At 40.9% G+C, this 17,852-nt stretch overlaps 1 protein-coding gene across 1 annotated transcript; it reads right to left on the bottom strand.

Moving 5' to 3' along the window:
- Positions 1-242: 242 nt before the first annotated feature.
- Positions 243-7,984, bottom strand: CCNB1 (cyclin B1). The gene is made up of 9 exons (XM_075541127.1): positions 7,820-7,984; positions 6,868-7,041; positions 6,624-6,776; positions 3,428-3,610; positions 2,845-3,003; positions 2,265-2,501; positions 1,797-1,937; positions 1,083-1,193; positions 243-915 (listed from the first exon to the last, which is right to left on the bottom strand). Exons 1-9 carry the CDS (start codon positions 7,838-7,840, stop codon positions 808-810), a joined length of 1,287 nt encoding a protein of 428 aa, XP_075397242.1. The 5' UTR covers positions 7,841-7,984; the 3' UTR covers positions 243-807.
- Between the last annotated feature and the right edge of the window lie 9,868 nt (positions 7,985-17,852).

Below are 17,852 nucleotides of genomic sequence, written 5' to 3'. Positions count from 1 at the left end.
GAGGATGCAGAGGCTGCTCAGTTTTGTTCTGTTGCACATAACGGTTGCTCTGGAATGAGCTCAATACCCCTAATGATACTATGTAACATAGACATACATAGACATCCATGTGGAAAGCCGGTTTACAATCTGATAATTCACAGGACAATCCCACTGTTGACATCATTCAGGTAGAAAAGTAAATTACATAAAGATAATCCCACTGTTGACATCCTTCAGGTGGAGAAGTAAATTACATAAAGTTTTGTTTTGAGCACATTTTATTTAATTTAGAAAAACAAAAAATTATATTCCCAATACGAAAGGGTTGGAATTATGTACAGCTGACAAAGGATAGTGGTAAAAGTAGACTTAGAACTATGGTAACCATCACCCAAATGAAAAGGAAAACAAGAGAACAAGAGGGAGGTCGTAGGGCTTTGACTGGCTTACATGCCGACCTATGTAAATTCAGATTATAAATGAAAGTCTTACCACCTCAGGAATTCACATTAGTAAAGTAAAAAGTCAGGTACATAAAACAAGAAACACCAATTATTTAAAACCAGTAGGCAACGATGATATACATTGGTTAGTTTCCATGGTTACGTGAAAATCAGTTGTTTCTTTTACAGTCTACCATTCCTTTAAGACAACTTTTAGGAAGCAACAAATGAGGAAGCAATCACATTCAAATGATTTAAGTTATAAAAAGTAAAAAGAGCCATAGACTTTATTAAATGTAAGTGTATCATATAATATGTACAGATAGCACATAGTGCCAATTTTATTTGTAGATATTAAAATATTCCAACTCAAGTTCACAAGTTACACCTTGGCCAAAGCCTTGGCTAGATCTTGAACGATGGCAGAGTTCAGCTGTGCTAGAGTGCTGATCTTTGCATGTTTAGATGTTGCATATTTGTTCTTGATAGTCTGGAAGAGAAAAGCAGTGTTGACTAAATACTACTACAAACGTTCTAAGACCCAAAGGTATATAGGTATTTAAACTCTTAAAAGCAGCTATTCATTCATCTCAAGGCCTGAGGTACTATTTGCTCCTCCTCTGGCCCAGCATCTTAGAATGCTGTTGACTGACTTACCATGTGCTTTGTAAGCCCCTGATTCACCATGACTAAATTCTTAGCCAGGTGCTGCATAACAGGATAAAGAGATTCTTCGGTGTATGACAGGTAATGCTGCAGAGTTGGTGTCTAAGACAACAAATCTTTGTGTTAAAAATGCTCATCTACAGTGATTTTTATAAAATACTTTCTAGCTGTTAATGAAGATTGAGGGAGGCAATTCCTTTCCTAGAAATCCTTCTTTGAGTAAACCTTATTATATAGTCATGCACTCAAACCCAATTTCACTGTGGTAATTGAGGACTTGCCCACACTAAAGCTCACATTCCTTGATAAATGTTCCATTGTTAAGTTATATTCCTAGTCTAGGGTAGCACCTAGTGCCTCTCACATTGTAGAAACGTTTGTTAGTGAATATGAATACACATTAAGTTTTTATCTGGCTTGAGTTTCTTAATCTGTAATATGAAAATTACAAGACATTCTGCCTTCCCCAAAGGGATATTAATATAGAAAGAGGAAATCTGGCAACAAAATAAAAGCATTATCATTTTTAAACATTCCTTTGGCGTGTGTATAGATATATATTTTATTTACACCACATATTTTTTGAAAGGTTCCTCTATTTAGGAGCCACTTGAGCTGTCCTTTAATGACTAAAGTTCTATATTTAGGTAAATATCCTTTGAATTTGGGTAATCTAGGCTTCCTACCTGTGGGACTGTAACTTACCCATTCACCATTATCAAGAATTTTCAGTGCTAAGCAAAAAGCTCCTGCAGCGATCTGAGAAGGAGGAAAGTGCACCATGTCATAGTCCAGCATAGTCAGTTCCATCAGGTATTTGGCCAAAGTATGTTGCTCAACATCCACCTGTAACACAATCCATAGGTTGCTGCTTTCAGAATGGGCTCCCAGTAAGTCCGTACGAATAAGCACAAAGGATATGTTGTCTATAAACTCTCAAATGCAGTGCTCCCAAAGGCCTTAATGCCATCATTAATACGCAGCCTGGTTAGTAATAAAGAATACTGTCATCCCTTGCCAGCATTGTTTAGTTGTCAGGCTAAATTGCTGCCCCTACTCCCCGGGGCCCCTCCCACTGTGCAGTACGTAGTCAGTTGTGAGCTAGACCAGGTCAGCAGCATTACTCTCCAAGTGTGCCATACCAGCGAGTTTGCAAGTGATTGATCCGTTTACCTCTCCAACCTTGGATGCTCTCCGGAGGAAGTGCAGGGGCAGAGGGCGCCCCAGGCCAAAGTTTAAAGCCCTTAAAATCTTCATTTCCATCTGTCTGATCTGGTGCTTCGTGTAAGTGTGATCAGTCACAAAGGCAAAGTCACCAATTTCTGGAGGGTACATTTCTTCATATTTGCTTGCAATAAACATGGCAGTGACACCAACCAGCTGCAGCATCTTCTTGGGCACACAGTTATTCTGAAACAGGAATTTCAATTGGATGTTTAACTAAGATGCATTTGAAAAGGACACATAGAAATGCTCCCATCCACAAAATTTCAGTTAAGGCCACCCTGTCCCTCAAGACATACTCAGATCTACTATGACACCAATGAGTCAAGCATCAAGTCAATGGCAAGGAGTGTTGTTTGTTTGCACCAATAAACAGCAGAAAATCAAGCCAGAAGAAGGTGAGGCATAAATTTGCTGTCACAGCACGCGGACTTCAAACTTCTAGAATGCCATTCTAGAGCATTCTAGCATCTGAAAAACTGTTCATAACTAAACTAGAGCTGTAGCTGAATTACTGAATCATGCTTACCTGCATGAACCTATCAATGATGGAAACAGTCATGTACATGGTCTCTTGCAGCAACCTGAATTTCATTTGAACTTGCACTAGCCAGTCAATAAGGATGGCTCTCATATTTCCAGTGACTTCCCGACCCACTAGGTATTTCGGTTTGACTGCTTGCTCTTCCTACAAAAGAAATGGTTATCCTCAGGAGCCAGTTTCATGGGAAATGGCTCTCCAGAGATGTCAGTTACCAAAGAATAGCTCTGGAACATTTAGAATGTATAAGCTAGTTTTTAATACAATGTTTTAGAAACAACTCCATCACTGAGGGAAAAACCAAACATTAGACACATATAGTCACATCTCTTCACATCCAGTTTCTACTTCCTCCCATAGAAGGATAACATCCTACCATCCAAAATCTAAGCTTTATGAACTAGAGAAAATTCCAGCAAAAGAGTCTTGCTATTATTTAGAATTTGGACATTGTAACCTATTTGGAAGTATTGCCTATGTCCTGCTTGAATTTCTGTAAGCCATTAATGGGAAATATCTTCAATTAAGTTTGATGTAGTTGGGGGCGGGAGAGACTAGTGACAGTACTGACCTCAAGTTGTCTCAGATAACCATAAATATCTTTCACATATTCGCTACAAAGGTTTGGATCCGCTCCATCTTCTGCATCCACATCACTCACTGCAAGAATTACGTCAGAGAAAGCCTGACACAGGTATTCTTCTGCAGGGGCACATCCAGATGTTTCCATTGGGCTTGGAGAGGGAGTATCCACCTTGAAACAACAGAGATCTCTTGAAGCAATAGCAATGAGGAGCATATACTGTAAGTTTAGGAATGAAGGTTAGATTGGTACTGATTCAAGAAACTGTCTGTTTAACCGTCTACAAAGAAAATGCTCTACATCTTACTTGGTTGAGTGGTGACTGGGGTGTTGAAAGCTCATGAGGGGCTATCATCTAAATAAAATGCTTCCACTGGCCTCTCCCCAGCACAGGAAAGAAAACTGAAGAATCAATCAGTCTAGTGGACAAATGGACTAACAGTTTCCACCGCCCTGCTGCTCTGAAAAGGAGAGATATTAGTAGATTGGGGGGGGGGGGTTGAGGGGGCGGAAAGGACTAGCTAGAATGTGAGAAAAATGTAAACAACTCAAACCAAAAAGACCAAGATCATTGGTTGGATAGAGACTGGTGGAAGCCCTAAGCCTATACCACTTAGTCACCTTTCAGATCTGGACCTGAACTCACCCTAAGGGCTTAATTTCCAGCCAAACAACAGATAGGCCTGTCAGGTTGACAATAATCTTTGAAGGTATGCACACCTTAGAATAATTAAACATCTGTGATCAAAGGGGCAGCATTTGGACAAAATTTAGTCAGAAGAGTTAAGAAAGGAAGGATAGAAAGCCACGGAGGTAATACGTGGTGTTACATTGTGAGGACTGAAATTAAAGACATGAGAGAAAATTGTGTATGAATTATTGAATGGAAAACTGATCTCCTTTGTATCCCTTTAACCAATTCACTATAAAAAGTTAAGAAGGGAGAAAAAAATCTGCTGAATATACCTGTATTTTTTAAAGGACATATTTTTCTTCTCAGATTTATTAAATTCCTCTTTAAGGTGTAGTTAATATAGAAAAAGTAACTTAGACTGAGCTTGTTTTCAGTTGGCAAAATGTGTCAACAGATAAAACAGAAGAAAATAAATCCACACTCCAGGTTTTGCTACAGAAAAATGCAAATAAATAACACCCACCCCCACAGAAAAAACTCATTGACATCAAGTTGATTCTACTCAATGTTACCCTAAGAACAGAGTAGAATAACTCCTTTGGGTTTTCTGAGATGAGTGGTTGGTAGGTTTGAACTGCTGAATTTGAGGTTAGATAGATGCCCAACATTTAACCAACTACATCACCAGGACTCCTTTCGCTACAGATGTAACTGATAGGTAATGAATCTGTTTACCAGCACACCATCTGACTAATTCGCACCAAGGGCAAGTCAGTCTTCAGAAGGTACACATCTTTCTTTCATTACTCAAAATGTTAAGTTCTGTCCCAGCTAATAAGAGTTAACTTCCCTGTAAAGAGGCATTTCCTTTCTCCCAATGTTCAAACATTTACTGTGCAACTTCAAGTTTAATGTTGGGCACTGGCTACAGTCTTCAAGGAAATTAAAAGTTAGAAAAGACAAGTAAATAATGAGATTATTTATAGGAACAAACGTAGGGTGGTAGAAGTTTACGGAAGAAAACTAAGTTTTGGGTTTTAATTTTTAATTTTATTGGGGGCTCATAGAACACTTTAAGTTTTAAGAGCTGGTGCTTTAGCTGTTTTGAAGATTAGCTACATGTTTTATGTGTCCAGAGGGTCAATACTAAAGTAGTAACCTCAAATCTCTTACCCTTAAGACACAAGAAGCTAGGGCAAATGACTTTTATAGATCAGTTTCCCAATGAGCTTTAATTAAAATTTAAAAATTGAGAGCTTCAGAAGGCACTTTAGATTTTTCAGCACAGCAGCCTGTTAGTTGGCTTCCTCCCTTCACAGGGGTCTGAACAGACATTTATGAACCTAATAAAAGTTATTGGGTTCTCCTCATGCTAAATAAGTATTAATACTGTTTTCTTTTTCTTAACACTATTTTCTCATCTCCAAAGTGCTACATTTTCTTTTTGCTTCATAAAAGCACCTGAGGGGACTCCAACAAAATTTCTGTAGAAAAATTCTATCTTTTAAATTTTCCCAGACTTTTTGAAGCCCCTGGGATTCTTTGCTTATTATTTACTGTTCACATTAGATAGCCACCTAGAAGGGCAGCCCATCATTTTCTTTGGAAAAACGATATCATTCACCCAAAATACTTTTTTATTTTTTTCCTAACAGCATCTTGAATTGTAGGGCAGGGTTGCTGAAAAATGGGCCTAACTGCAAGGTAATTTCGACATGTGTACAGTGCAACATGCTTGTAAAGGCATCCGCACTATACATATGTCACCTTAAGTGCTGTTCCCAAAGGCGTTCTAGAATCTCTGGGGAGAGGGACAGTTTGCAAAGAAAAAAACAAAAAAAGTTTAAAGTCCAGTCCTATTTAATTCTTGCACTAGTAATGCTGTGGCCCAATTAATGTCACATTAACACGATCTATTGGTGGGTGGGAGGGTTGGACGGTAATGCAGAGTAAATAATGAAGATGGGACTGAATGAACTGGGATGTACTACATACAACTCTTAAAATAGGACTGACTGTGGAAGTGGTATGACAGGTGAAATATATCTCAATAAAACGAGTGGGCAAAAATATATCAGAGGCATCCACATTGGCACAGAAAAAAACAACAGAAACAAAAGCATGATATGCCTACAGAAACTGGGTGACTGACAAAAATAGTCAGGGGATATTTCTGTTCGCCAATAAATTCTGGACAGAGAAGCCTTGAACTTTTAAGTAACCTTTTTGGTCCAAGCAGCTACCTAATAACATTAAGAGGGCAATAGAAGAGAGCAATTAAAAACAGGCTGTTTTATATTTTCTATGGAGGGGGGCAAAAAAAAAGCCCAAAAAAGACAGCCTGGGCGTGAATCCTTTTGATACCACTTATTATTAGCTATGAGACTCTGGGAAAGCTAAACTCTCTGAGCCATTGTTTTTCAAAAGTGCATGGAATACCTACTTCAGAGTGAAGATTCCGTGAGTTAACAAGAAAGCACTAAAGAAATGCTACTACTGTTTCCTCAAATGGCTACTGCACGCAGGATTGATACACAACAATCAGTTTACCAAAATAGGCTCAGGCGAAAGCTTTTCTTCTTTAACAGGCTCAGGTTCTGGCTCAGGCAAAGGTTCAAGCTCAGGCTCAGGCAAAGGTGCCTTGTCCAGTGGTTTTGATACTTTTTTGGCCACAACTTTCCCAGCGGCTGACGTTTTTACATCCTGTAGAGAAAAGAGAGAATGAAATGTTTTTCTCCAACAAGAGCCACGGGTGTACTCTTGAACAGAGGTTGGGGTCAGGAAGATAAGCTACCTTTTTCAGAATCATTTTGGCCTGGGGCTGTTCGCTGACTTTGTTACCGATGTCTCCAAGGGCGATCCGTGGCCTCAGCACGGGCTTGGAAGCGGCACCAGCGGCCATAGGCACTCGCTTGGCGCCTGCAACACCCATGGTCTTCGCCTTATTTTCAGTATTTATCTTCGTGTTCTGCAAGAAGCAAGACCACTTTAAGAGTTTAGCCAGGCTGGAGGAAGTCAAGTTAATTAAGGTGGGGCAGAAGCGAGGGGTTTGAGGGCTAGAAATAGGCTGGGAAGGGAAACCAGGGCCGGGACGAGTCAATTCACCACCACCACCACCACCCCCGCGCCCCCACGACCCTCTGCAATCACTAGAAAGGAGGGAATTCCGTGAAAGGCCCACAAACCCCAAAATACAGTGGGATCTATATTGGAAAGAAATGGACGCCTCCAATTGCTGCCACCTTTTCCCCGGTGGCTTAGCGGTTACACGTTGGGCTGCTAACTTCAAGGTCAGCAGTTCGAAATCACCAGCTGCCCCTTGAAGTTAACACGATTCGCAGAGGCAAGTTCTACCCTGTCTTACAGGACTGCTGTGAGTTGCCGTCGACCCCATGGCAGTGAGCTTGGTTTGGTTACCCCCCCACCCCAGGAAGGAAGTTTCATGGTTGGTGGGGCCCACCCTGCCCCCACCTTGCATAGAAAAAATATATATATAAAATAAGAATTCCCATTTTCCCCTCCCCTCCCCCTAAACGCTTCAGAGTTTTTTGTGTGTGTGTGCCATCTGTCCCCTTTCCCTAACCCCTCGCACTGGCGAGGAGCTCACCTCAGCAACCCCCCACCTCCACCCGCTGTCCCAAATCGCTGCCGGGATCAGCTCCGGCCCAGGGGTTCTGCAGGCGAAAAGGGTAGACTGGGCGCCCAGCGAGGAAGGCCACGTCTCTCCCTGGTTCGCAGCCACTCACCCTGGTGACTCGGAGAGCCATGGCTTCCTCTTCCCCAGGCAGGAATTCCGAGGGAAAACGCAGAAGGCGGCAGCCCCAGGCACGCTGGGGACCAGAAGCGCCGGCAGAGCAACAGCCGTTCCTCCGCAGCACGCCGAGCAGAGCCGGCCGGGGCTCAGGTTTAAACCCCGCTCGGCTCCCTCCCAATTGGCTTGTTCGTGGCACTCACTGCCCTCTGATTGGCGGCCGCGGCTTCGCAGAATGCGTTTCCTGGGCGATCCCGCGACGACGTTCGGAAAGGGGCGGGGCCTGGCGAGCCCGCCTCCCGGCGCCCGAGCCTCGCGAGCTGTGGCCCCGCCGCCGCCCTCCGCTCTGGGGCCGCCTGGCTGGGCGTCGCCGGCGTGCGTCGTCCGGGAAAAGTCACCGCGGAGTGGCTGCAGGTCCACGAGCTGGAGAGAGGGGCTTCCTTCCAGCTTCCGGTTACTCGTTCCTCTCTTACATTGCTATGCAGCGGGAGCGTCTCGCTTCTCAGAAAGGGCTTTCATATGGTATCTATAGTCTTTCTTTTGGTTGTCCCAGGAGGCTTACCTTTCCGCTGCTAACAGCAAAGTCAGCAGTTCGAAACCCACAGCTGCTCCACGGGAGGAAGACGAGGCTTTCATGTCTCGACGAGGTAGGGTCTCTGAAACCCACACGGACAGTGAGTTTTGAGTGAATAGGCCAATAGGTTGAAACCATCGGGAGAAAGACCGGGCTTAACTGCAAAGTTACCATCTTGGAAACGGAAAGGGGCAATTCTACGTGGCCCTTTAAGGTCGCTATGAGTCTGCATGGACTCTGTGGCCATGAATTTGGTTTGATTTAGTCTCGTAGGATGGAGGTATTGAAGCGCAGAGGGACTCTGGTGATTTCTGAAAATCACAAATTAGTAATATAGGGACTGCATTTAGATTTTTTTGTATTTCCACAATATTGCCCCTTTAATAATAGTGTCTCTTGTTTTCTACATTTTACTGACACAATTCACATAAAATTCAATAGTTTGATTATATTTAAAAGAGTTGTGCATTCATCACCACAATCAATTTTAGAACAGACTTCTTTTTACTACGCTTTATTGTTGTTAGGTACCACCGAGTCGGTTTCAAATCATGGCCACACTATGCACAACAGAACGAAACACAGAAGGAAGCAGTGCCGCTGGGTCCTGCTCCATCATCACAATTGATTCTAGGCCTGACCCCATTGTTGCAAGCTACTGTTGTTAATCATTTCCCCAAGGATTTTCCTCTTTTTCACTGCCCCTCTCCTGTACCCAATATGATGCCCTTCTCCAGCGACTGGCCTCTCCTGACATTTTGTGCGAAGTATGTTAGACAAATCTTGCCATCCTTACCTCTGAGGAGCACTCTGGCCTTACTTCTTCCAACACACATTGGTTTGTCCTTTTAGCAGTCCATGGTACTTTCAATATTCTTCTCCAGCACCACACTTCAGATGTATCCATTCTTCGAATATTTTTATTCAGCATTCAACTTTAACATGCATATGAGGCCATCAGAAATAGCCTGACTTGGGTCAGCATACCTTAGCCTTCAAAGTAACATTTTTGCTTTTCAGTGCTCTGAAGAGGTATGGTGCAACAGATTTACAGAATGCAACAGATCTTTTGATCTCTTGATTGCTGCTTCCATGAGCATTGATTGTGGATCCAAGGCAAGACAAAATCCTGACAACTTCAACCTTTTCTCCATTATCATGATCTTACTTATTGATCCAGTTGTGAGGATTTTTGGTTTGTTTTTTTTTACATTTAAGTTATGTTCTATACTGAAGGCTGCAGTCCGTGATCGTCATGAGCAAGCGTTTCAAGTTCTCCTCACTCTCATCAGAAAGGTTGTGTCATCAGCATTTTGCAACATGTTAATAAGTCTTCCTCTACATTTTTCATACGATCCAGCTTCTCTGATGATTTGCTCAGCATAGTATGTAGAGAGGATACAGCCCTGTTGTGTACACCTTTCCTGATTTAAAACCATGCAGTATTCTCTTGTTCTGTTTGTCCAACTGCCTCTTGATCCATGTACAAGTTCTAAATGAGCACTGTGAAGTGTTCCGTCCGGAATTCCACTTCTCCTTAAGGTTATCCGCAGTTTGTTGTGATCCACATAGTCGAATGCCTTGACATAGCCAATATACACAAGTGATTTCTGGCATTTTCTACTTTCTGGTAGTCTCTGCTTTCAGCCAAGATCTAGCTGACAATAGCACTGATATCCTTTGTTCGAAATCCTCTTCTGAAACAGGCCTGAATCTCTGGCAGCTCACAGTCAAAGCACTACTACAGCCATTGTTGGATGGCATTTAGCAAAATTTTGCTTGCGTGTGAAATCAGTGATATTGTTGTAATAATTAGAGCATTCTGTTGGGTCATCTTTCTTTGGGATGAGTACAAATATGGATCTCTTCCAGTCAGTTGGCCAACTAGCTGTCTTCCAAATTTATTGGCAAAGATGAGTGAATGCTTCCAGTATTTCATCAGCTTGTTCAAACATTTCAATTGGTATTCCATCAATTCCTGGAGCCTCTTCTGTCAGCACCATTGGTTCTTACCCATATGCTATCTCCCGAAATAGTTGAATGTTAACGACCATATATACTCGTGTATAAACTGAGTTTTTCAGCACAAAAAATGTGCTTAGAAATGGTTCACCCATAGGCTGGAAGATAAACAAGAGGCCATCTAACTGATAAACAACAAAGCCCACATGGAAAATGCACACCAGCCTGTGAGATGACAAGGCATCAAAGGGATCAGGTATCAGGCATCAAAGACAAAAAAAAAAAATCACAGCATTGTGAATGAGGGGGAGTACAGAGTGGGGACCCAGGGCCCATCTGGGGGAAATTGGACATCCTCTTGCAGAAGGGTTGTGGGGAGGTGACGAACCAGTCAGAGTGTAGTGTAGCAACAATGAAACATACAATTTTCCTCTGGTTTTTTAATGCTTCCTACCCCCCACTATCATGATCCCAATTCTACCTTACATAACTGGCTGAACCGGGAGATGTACACTGACACGGATAGGAAATGGAAATACGGGGAATCCAGGACAGATGAGCCCCTCAGGAACAGTGGTGAGAGTGGCGATATCAGGAAGGTGGTAGGAGGGTGAGGGAGAAACGGGAAACAGATGACAAGGTCTACATGTAACCTCCTCCCTGGAGGATGGACAGCGGAGAACTGGGTGAAGAAGACATCGGATGATGTAAGATATGATAAAATAATAATTATAAATTATCAAGGGTTCGGGGGGAGGGGATCAGGGAGGGAGGAGAAAATGAGGAGCTGATGCCAGGGGCTCAGGTGGAGAGTGGGTGTTTTGAGAATGATGATGGCAACATATGTACAAATGTGCTGGACACAAAGGATGTATGTACGGATTGTAAAAAGAGTTGTATGAGCCCCTAATAAAATGATTTTTTTTAAATGGGGAATTCTACCTTCCGGACCTGGTTAAACCAGAGGATGCACAGCGGTGCAGTAGGGATCTGGAAACACAGGGAATCTAGGACGGATGAACCCCTCAGGACCAGCGGTGGGAGTGGCGACACTGGGAGGGAAGGGGTGTAGAAAGGGAGAACAGATCTTGGGGATCTACGTGTAACCTCCTCTCTGGGGGATGGGCAATGGGAAGTGGGTGAGGAGAGACACCGCCGGGCAATGTAAGATAAGATAAAATAATTATTTATAAACTATTAAGAGGGAAGGGGGGAGTGGGGAGGGAAAAAAGGAAAACGAGCTGATTTCAGGAACCCAAGTGGAAGGCGAATTTTGAGAATGACGAGGGCAACGAATGTATAAGGGTGCTTGATGTATGTACGGATTGTGATAAGAGTTGTATGAGCCCCAATAAAAAGATTTATTAAATTAAAAACAAAACAAAACTGGGGTTTGGTTTAAACATGGGTCAGAGGTACCCCAACGAGGTGTAACATCTTGCTGCCCTCCTCCCCCCAGGTAACGAGATGAGCACCCGTTATCTCGCATGTGATTGCTGTTTCTCCACTGTTCATTCAAAGCCCCGCTGACACTGCAGGGCTTTGAATCTTTGTTTACTCACATCTAACCAATCAGAGCCGTCCTATGATATGTATCTTTGAATAAGCCTTTTAAAGACCGTGTGTGAAGGATGTGGCATGAATGGATGTCATCTGGTCAAGCCCGACTAACAAAAGGAGGAAATCTCATGAAGCCTGACAAAGAGTTAATAACAAAGTGGGTCCGAGTTGCATGGGAAGACATTCCAGAAGACATGGTGCGACGTGCCTTCCAGAAATGTAGTATTAGTAATGCTATGGATGGCAGTGAAGACTGCGCTTTGTATGAAAATGACAGCAGTGATGGTGATGACGGCGATCTCAGTGAGGACAGCGTCTATGATGACCTCATATCAGCTGAACCTCTACATTAGGATACAGATGATGATGAGGAATCCAGTTTTGAAGGATTTTAACTCTTTCCATTTTAGCTTGGTTGCTGATCGAGCTCAGGGAATAGTACTCTTAAGGTATCATTGTTGATACCTTATTGTTTTTGTTGAACCTATTTTCCACTTACTGTGCTGGTTTACTAATGTTAAATGACTTGTCCTTTTATTTATGTTTTTTATTTAAAATAAATATTTAAATACATTACCCCACTGATGTCTCAATTTTTAGTAATTTTATTTTCATTTGTTTTGATTATTGAAACTCATCAATAGCTTCTGCCTTTTCCACCGTAGGCTTATACTTGAGTCAATCAGTTTTTCTGGTTTCTGAGGTAATAATTAGGTACCTCAGCTTATACGCAGGTCGGCTTATATTCGAGTATATATGGTTGTTCTTTTTGTTACAGTGCCTCTGCATGTTCTTTCCATCTTCTCTTTCTGTGTCATCAATATTTTGCCCCCCAAAATCTTTCAATATAGCAACTCGAGGCTTAACATTTTTCTTTAGTTCTTTCAGTTTATAATATGCTGAGTGTGTGTTTCTCTCGGTTTTCTAACTCCAGGTGTTTGCACATTTCATTCTAATGTTTTACTTTGTCTTCTTGAGCTGCCCGTGGACATTTTCTATTTAGCTCTTTGACTTCTTTGTTTCTTCCATTTGCTTTAGCTGCTGTATGATTTTTTAAAATTGTTTTATTTGGGGCTCTTACAGATATTATAACAATCCATAAATCAGTTATATCAAGTGAACTTGTACAGATGCTGCCATCATCATTTTCAAAACACTTTCTTCTACTTGAGCCTTTGATACCAGCTCCTCTTTAATTAGCTACTCTATGATTAAGAGCAAGTTTCAGTCTCTTCTGACATCTACTTTGATACTTTCTTATATTTTTAATGAGCTTTTGCTTTCTTCATATAGATGATGGCCTTGATATCCTCCCACAGCTCATCATGTCTTCTGTCATTAGTCTTCAGTGCAACAAATGTCTTCTTGAGATGTTTCCAAAATCAGATGGAATAGACTCAAGGTCATATTTTGACTCTTGTGGAATGGTTTTAATTTTCTTCAGCTTTAACCTGAACTTATATATGAGCAATTGAATGCCTGTTCTGCAGTCAGCCCCTGGCCTGAGTTTAGCTACTGATATTGAGCTTCTCCACCGTGTCTTTCTGCAGATGTGGTCAATTTAACTTCTGTGTATTTCATATGGAGAAGTCTATGTATATCATCTATGGGTAAGTATATGTTCAAGTCGTTGATTTTGCAAAATTCTCTCATAAGATTTCCAGGTTTGTTTCTGTCACAAAGTCCATATTTTCCAACTGTCGTTTCTTCTTCTTTGTTTCTAACTTTTGCATTCCAATTGCCAATAATTATCAATGCACCTTAATCACATGTTTGATCAATCTGGCCAAAGTCATTGGTAGAATTCTTCAGTTTCTTCAACACTAGCTTTTGTAGTTGGTGCATAAGTTTGAATAGAATTATATTGATTGGATTTCCTTAAAACCAGATCAATATAATCTTCTCACAGACAGCATTGTACTTCAAGATTAATTTTGCAAAGTACCTTGACAATGAATTCCAGGCCATTCCTCTTTCTTTTGTTATTCCAAGCACAGTAAATCACATGATTTTCTGATCCAAAATGGTCAATACCAGTCCATTTCAGCTCACTAATGCATAGAATATCAATCTTTATGTGTTCCATTGTATTTTTGATAACTTCCAATTTTCCTAGATCCATACTTTGCACATTCCAAGTTCCAATCATTGGCAGATTTTTGTGCAGCTGTTTCTCCTTAGCTTGAGTCATGCCCCATCAGCCAATGAAGATACTGAAGGCTCCACTTCTATAGGCGTTACCAGCTAACATCCACTCTGAAAATCAGCTCCTCTTCAATCATATTTTAAGTGCCCTCTGACCCTGAGAGGCCCATCCTCCAGCATGATCTCCAACAATGTTCTGTTCCCATTCACTAGGCCCCAGTATCTATGCAGAAGGTTTCCAGTGGCTACTCTTACTCCGAAGGGGCAGCTGAGTCCTTCTTTGTTATTTGTTCTTAGTCTGGGAGCTCTGCTGAAACCTATTCACTTCAGGTGACCCTGTTGGCATTCGAAATACCCATGACATAGCTTCTAACAGTACAGCAACACACAAGCCGTCACAATGTGACATTATTCGCATCTCCTTATTTTTTAAAAGTTTTATGAGTACTTCATCTACATGCCATACAATTCAATAATTCAATCATATCAAGAACAGTTGTACAATTATTACCACACGCAATTGTATAACAGTTTCTTCCTACTTTTACTTACTGTTATTCATGTAATTACTTTTTTCTAATTATAACAAAAATATACACAACAATCATTCTTGGTGAGCCGGAGGGGTTAGGGGGAACAACATCATTCTCTAAGTTCACAATTATTTATATATATATAATATAATTTTTACATGTATAATTCAGTGCTATTGACAATACTCTTCATGCTATACAACCATTATTGATTTCTTTTTCCAAATTATTCCACTACCACTAACATAAACTAATGACTCCTAAGCAAAAACTCTTCCAACTCTACCCACTGTAACCATACATCAAGTTTGGTTTCTTTTTTAAAGTAGTTTTCTTGATACAGTATTCACATATCATACACTTTCATGATTAAATTGCTTTTAAAAGGAGTTGCATATACATCATCATAATCTATTCTACTGCTGAAGTCCCCGCACCATCATTCCACATCCCAGATAAACCATTGCATTGGTTACTGTCTCTATGCATTGACTCCTTCTGTGCTTCACAAACACTGGGAGAACCAACAGAAGCAATAAAAAACAAAATAGCAAGAAGAGAATAATAATAACAGAGATAAAAATAAAGAGTAAGAAAGAAAAGAACACCATCAACATTTTAAAAGTCAGGGAAGAAATGACTTGTGGGACAAGTGAGAAATACTTGCACCTTGCGCAAATTCAGGTGGGTCAAGAGGGAAGTCTACTGACTAAGTATTATATTACACCATGGTTCGATCCACCATAACCAGGTTTACAGTAATTTCTGTCTGAGAGTGAAGCTGTTCCAGCCCCTCCCCTGTGGCCAGAGTGGATCTGCCAGAGGCTTAATCTGACTCCATAGCCTGCGGATGGGTTTCAGGCTCCCACTTTCCTCCACAACCTTCTACAAATTGGGTGTTCACAATTTAATCTCTGATACGTTTCCCTTCATCATATTTGAATTTTCTTAACATCATCTTTGGATCACACAAGCTGGTGTGCTCCTTTGATGTGGACTTAGTTGACTCCTCACTTATATGGCTGCTTGTTAGACTACAAACCTTTGAGATCCTAGACACGAATGATTCCCATTGATAGCAAGGCACCATCTGCTTTATTCTACACTGTACGGTCACACCCTTATCTTCAGTGATCATCTCATGAAAGCTAGTATCAAGCTCCTCATTTATTCATCCAACCTCCCCTGCCATAACACCCAAACCCAAACTCACAGCTAGTGAGTTAATGCCGATTTACTGTCACCCTGTGGGACAGGATAGAACCGTCCCTGTAAGTTTCTTTATGGGATTAGAAAGCTTCATCTTTCTCCTGGTGGTTTCAAACTTCTGACCTTACTGTTGGGCGCTCAGCAAGTGACCCAGATCTCCTTTTGCCATACCCTCAAATAAAAACAAACTCACTGACTTGGAGTCCATTTTGACTCATAGCACCCGATAAGACAGAGTAGAACTTCCCCTATGTGTTTCCAAGAATGTAACTCTTCAGGGAGTAGAAAGCCTCATCTTCGCCTGCAGAGAAAGATGGCTGTTGGTTTCAAACATCTGATCTTATAGTTAGCAGCTCAGTGTATAACCCACTACACCACCAGGCCTCTCTGCCACAATCCCAAGAAATGATTTTTCAGTTACTTTATATATATATATATATATATATATATATATATATATACATACACACACACATACACACACACACACCTGTCGTGGATTTCATATAATGAAAAAACATACAAAAACAAACCTAGCAAAACTAGAACAAAGTTAAAATGGGTCAAAGGGAGAACAAATGAAAGGTGTTATATTTGAACCTATCTACATCGGCCATACTTGACTTTACAATGTTCTCTGTCTGATAGCAAGGCTGTTCACATCTCTGGACTATATGGTCAGAGGGGAGTCACCAGATACTTCATCCAAGTGAAGAGCCTGCTAATGGATTTGGGGCTTTCACTGTCATCCACTGCCTTCTGCAAACTGGCTGCTCAGAATTTAAGCTCTAATACTGTTTCCCTCCTTTGGTCTTGGATTTTATTACTTAAAATCCTTGGATCACATAGGCTAGTTTGCTTCTGTATAGACTTAGCTGTTATCTTGCTTACAAGACTGCTTGTGTTAAGACAAGCCTTTATGACCCCAAGCATTATTCTTTCAAATAGCCAGATATCATCTGATTTCTTCAGTATACTTTGCTATAGCACCCATATTTTAAGTGATTTCTTCATGAGAATAAAGCCACTGTCTTAATCAGCCAAAAAAATCAAATTGTTAAAAATAATAAATAAGCAAACAAAAAATCAAATTGTTTTCCAGAGGCAATTTGTTTTAGACTGTATTTGAAAAGGATTTTGAATTTAGAAAAATTGTATACAAAAAATTACAACAACCCACCAAGTATCTTTTACCCAGATATAGTTATGAACATTTTACTTCATCAGCTTTAGAATCTTTTCAAGGTCTCTTGCTCCCTAATGGAAATGTCTAATTTGTGCTTGTCACATCAGCATCCTTTGAAACAAATAACTTGAATGCAGATGTCACAGGTTCACAGGAATTGTGCCCAGGGTGGAATATGCCTAATGGCTCATCCATAATTAATTGAGATGACTCAGAGGATGAGATCATGGAGCTACTTTGCCAGTCATGACAAAGTCAAGAGGACTGTTTTTGCATTCATTGTCAAAAAGAACATCTTAAGATTTACCTGAAGCACTCTACTGTCAGTGATAGGATAATATTCATGCACGTAGGTCAAAGGAGCAGCAGGGAATAGGACACACAGGAAGGAAGTGGGATAAGTGATGCTCCCTGGTGGGGGTTCATATCAATTACCTAGAGCAATAGTCAATGAATTGTCGAATGGAAAACTGATTTGCTCTATAAACCTTTCCCCAACCCACAATAAAAAGTAAAAAAAAGAAAACTCATATGCTTATAAAGAAGACCAGTTAATATGAATATTATTCAAAATTACAAATCAACTACTAACAGCAAAATTGTAAAGTTAAGATTTTTACTAACTTTTGTAGTCAGAAGCTGGTCAAACATGCAATTAAAATATGCATTAATAATTACTGGTGATGAGAATACCAAAGTTGGAACCAAAGGAGAACTGTAATTCACTTGAAATACTTAGTTTTTCATTCAACAACATAAATGGCTACTATACGGGGTATGAAGGGGCTTCAGCTGGTTACTGGAAATGTTCACAATTTTCATTCAAATTTTCCACCCAGTTTTTGATGCTCCCACATAC

Source organism: Tenrec ecaudatus, chromosome 2, assembly GCF_050624435.1.
Source record: "Tenrec ecaudatus isolate mTenEca1 chromosome 2, mTenEca1.hap1, whole genome shotgun sequence".
NCBI classification, from domain to species: Eukaryota; Metazoa; Chordata; class Mammalia; order Afrosoricida; family Tenrecidae; genus Tenrec; species Tenrec ecaudatus.
The sequence above is the reverse complement of the archived record's forward strand: the minus strand, read 5'-3'. Positions and strand labels throughout refer to the sequence as shown.

What these genes read in the sequence shown, in the direction of transcription:
- CCNB1 (XM_075541127.1), bottom strand. Translation starts at nt 7,840, where the DNA reads ATGGCTCTCCGAGTCACCAGG. An exon ending in CCAAAATGATTCTGAAAAAG is followed by an intron (nt 6,777 to 6,867) that starts GTAGCTTATCTT and finishes TTTTCTCTACAG; the next exon opens with GATGTAAAAACGTCAGCCGC. An exon ending in TCATTGATAGGTTCATGCAG is followed by an intron (nt 2,502 to 2,844) that starts GTAAGCATGATT and finishes TTCCTGTTTCAG; the next exon opens with AATAACTGTGTGCCCAAGAA.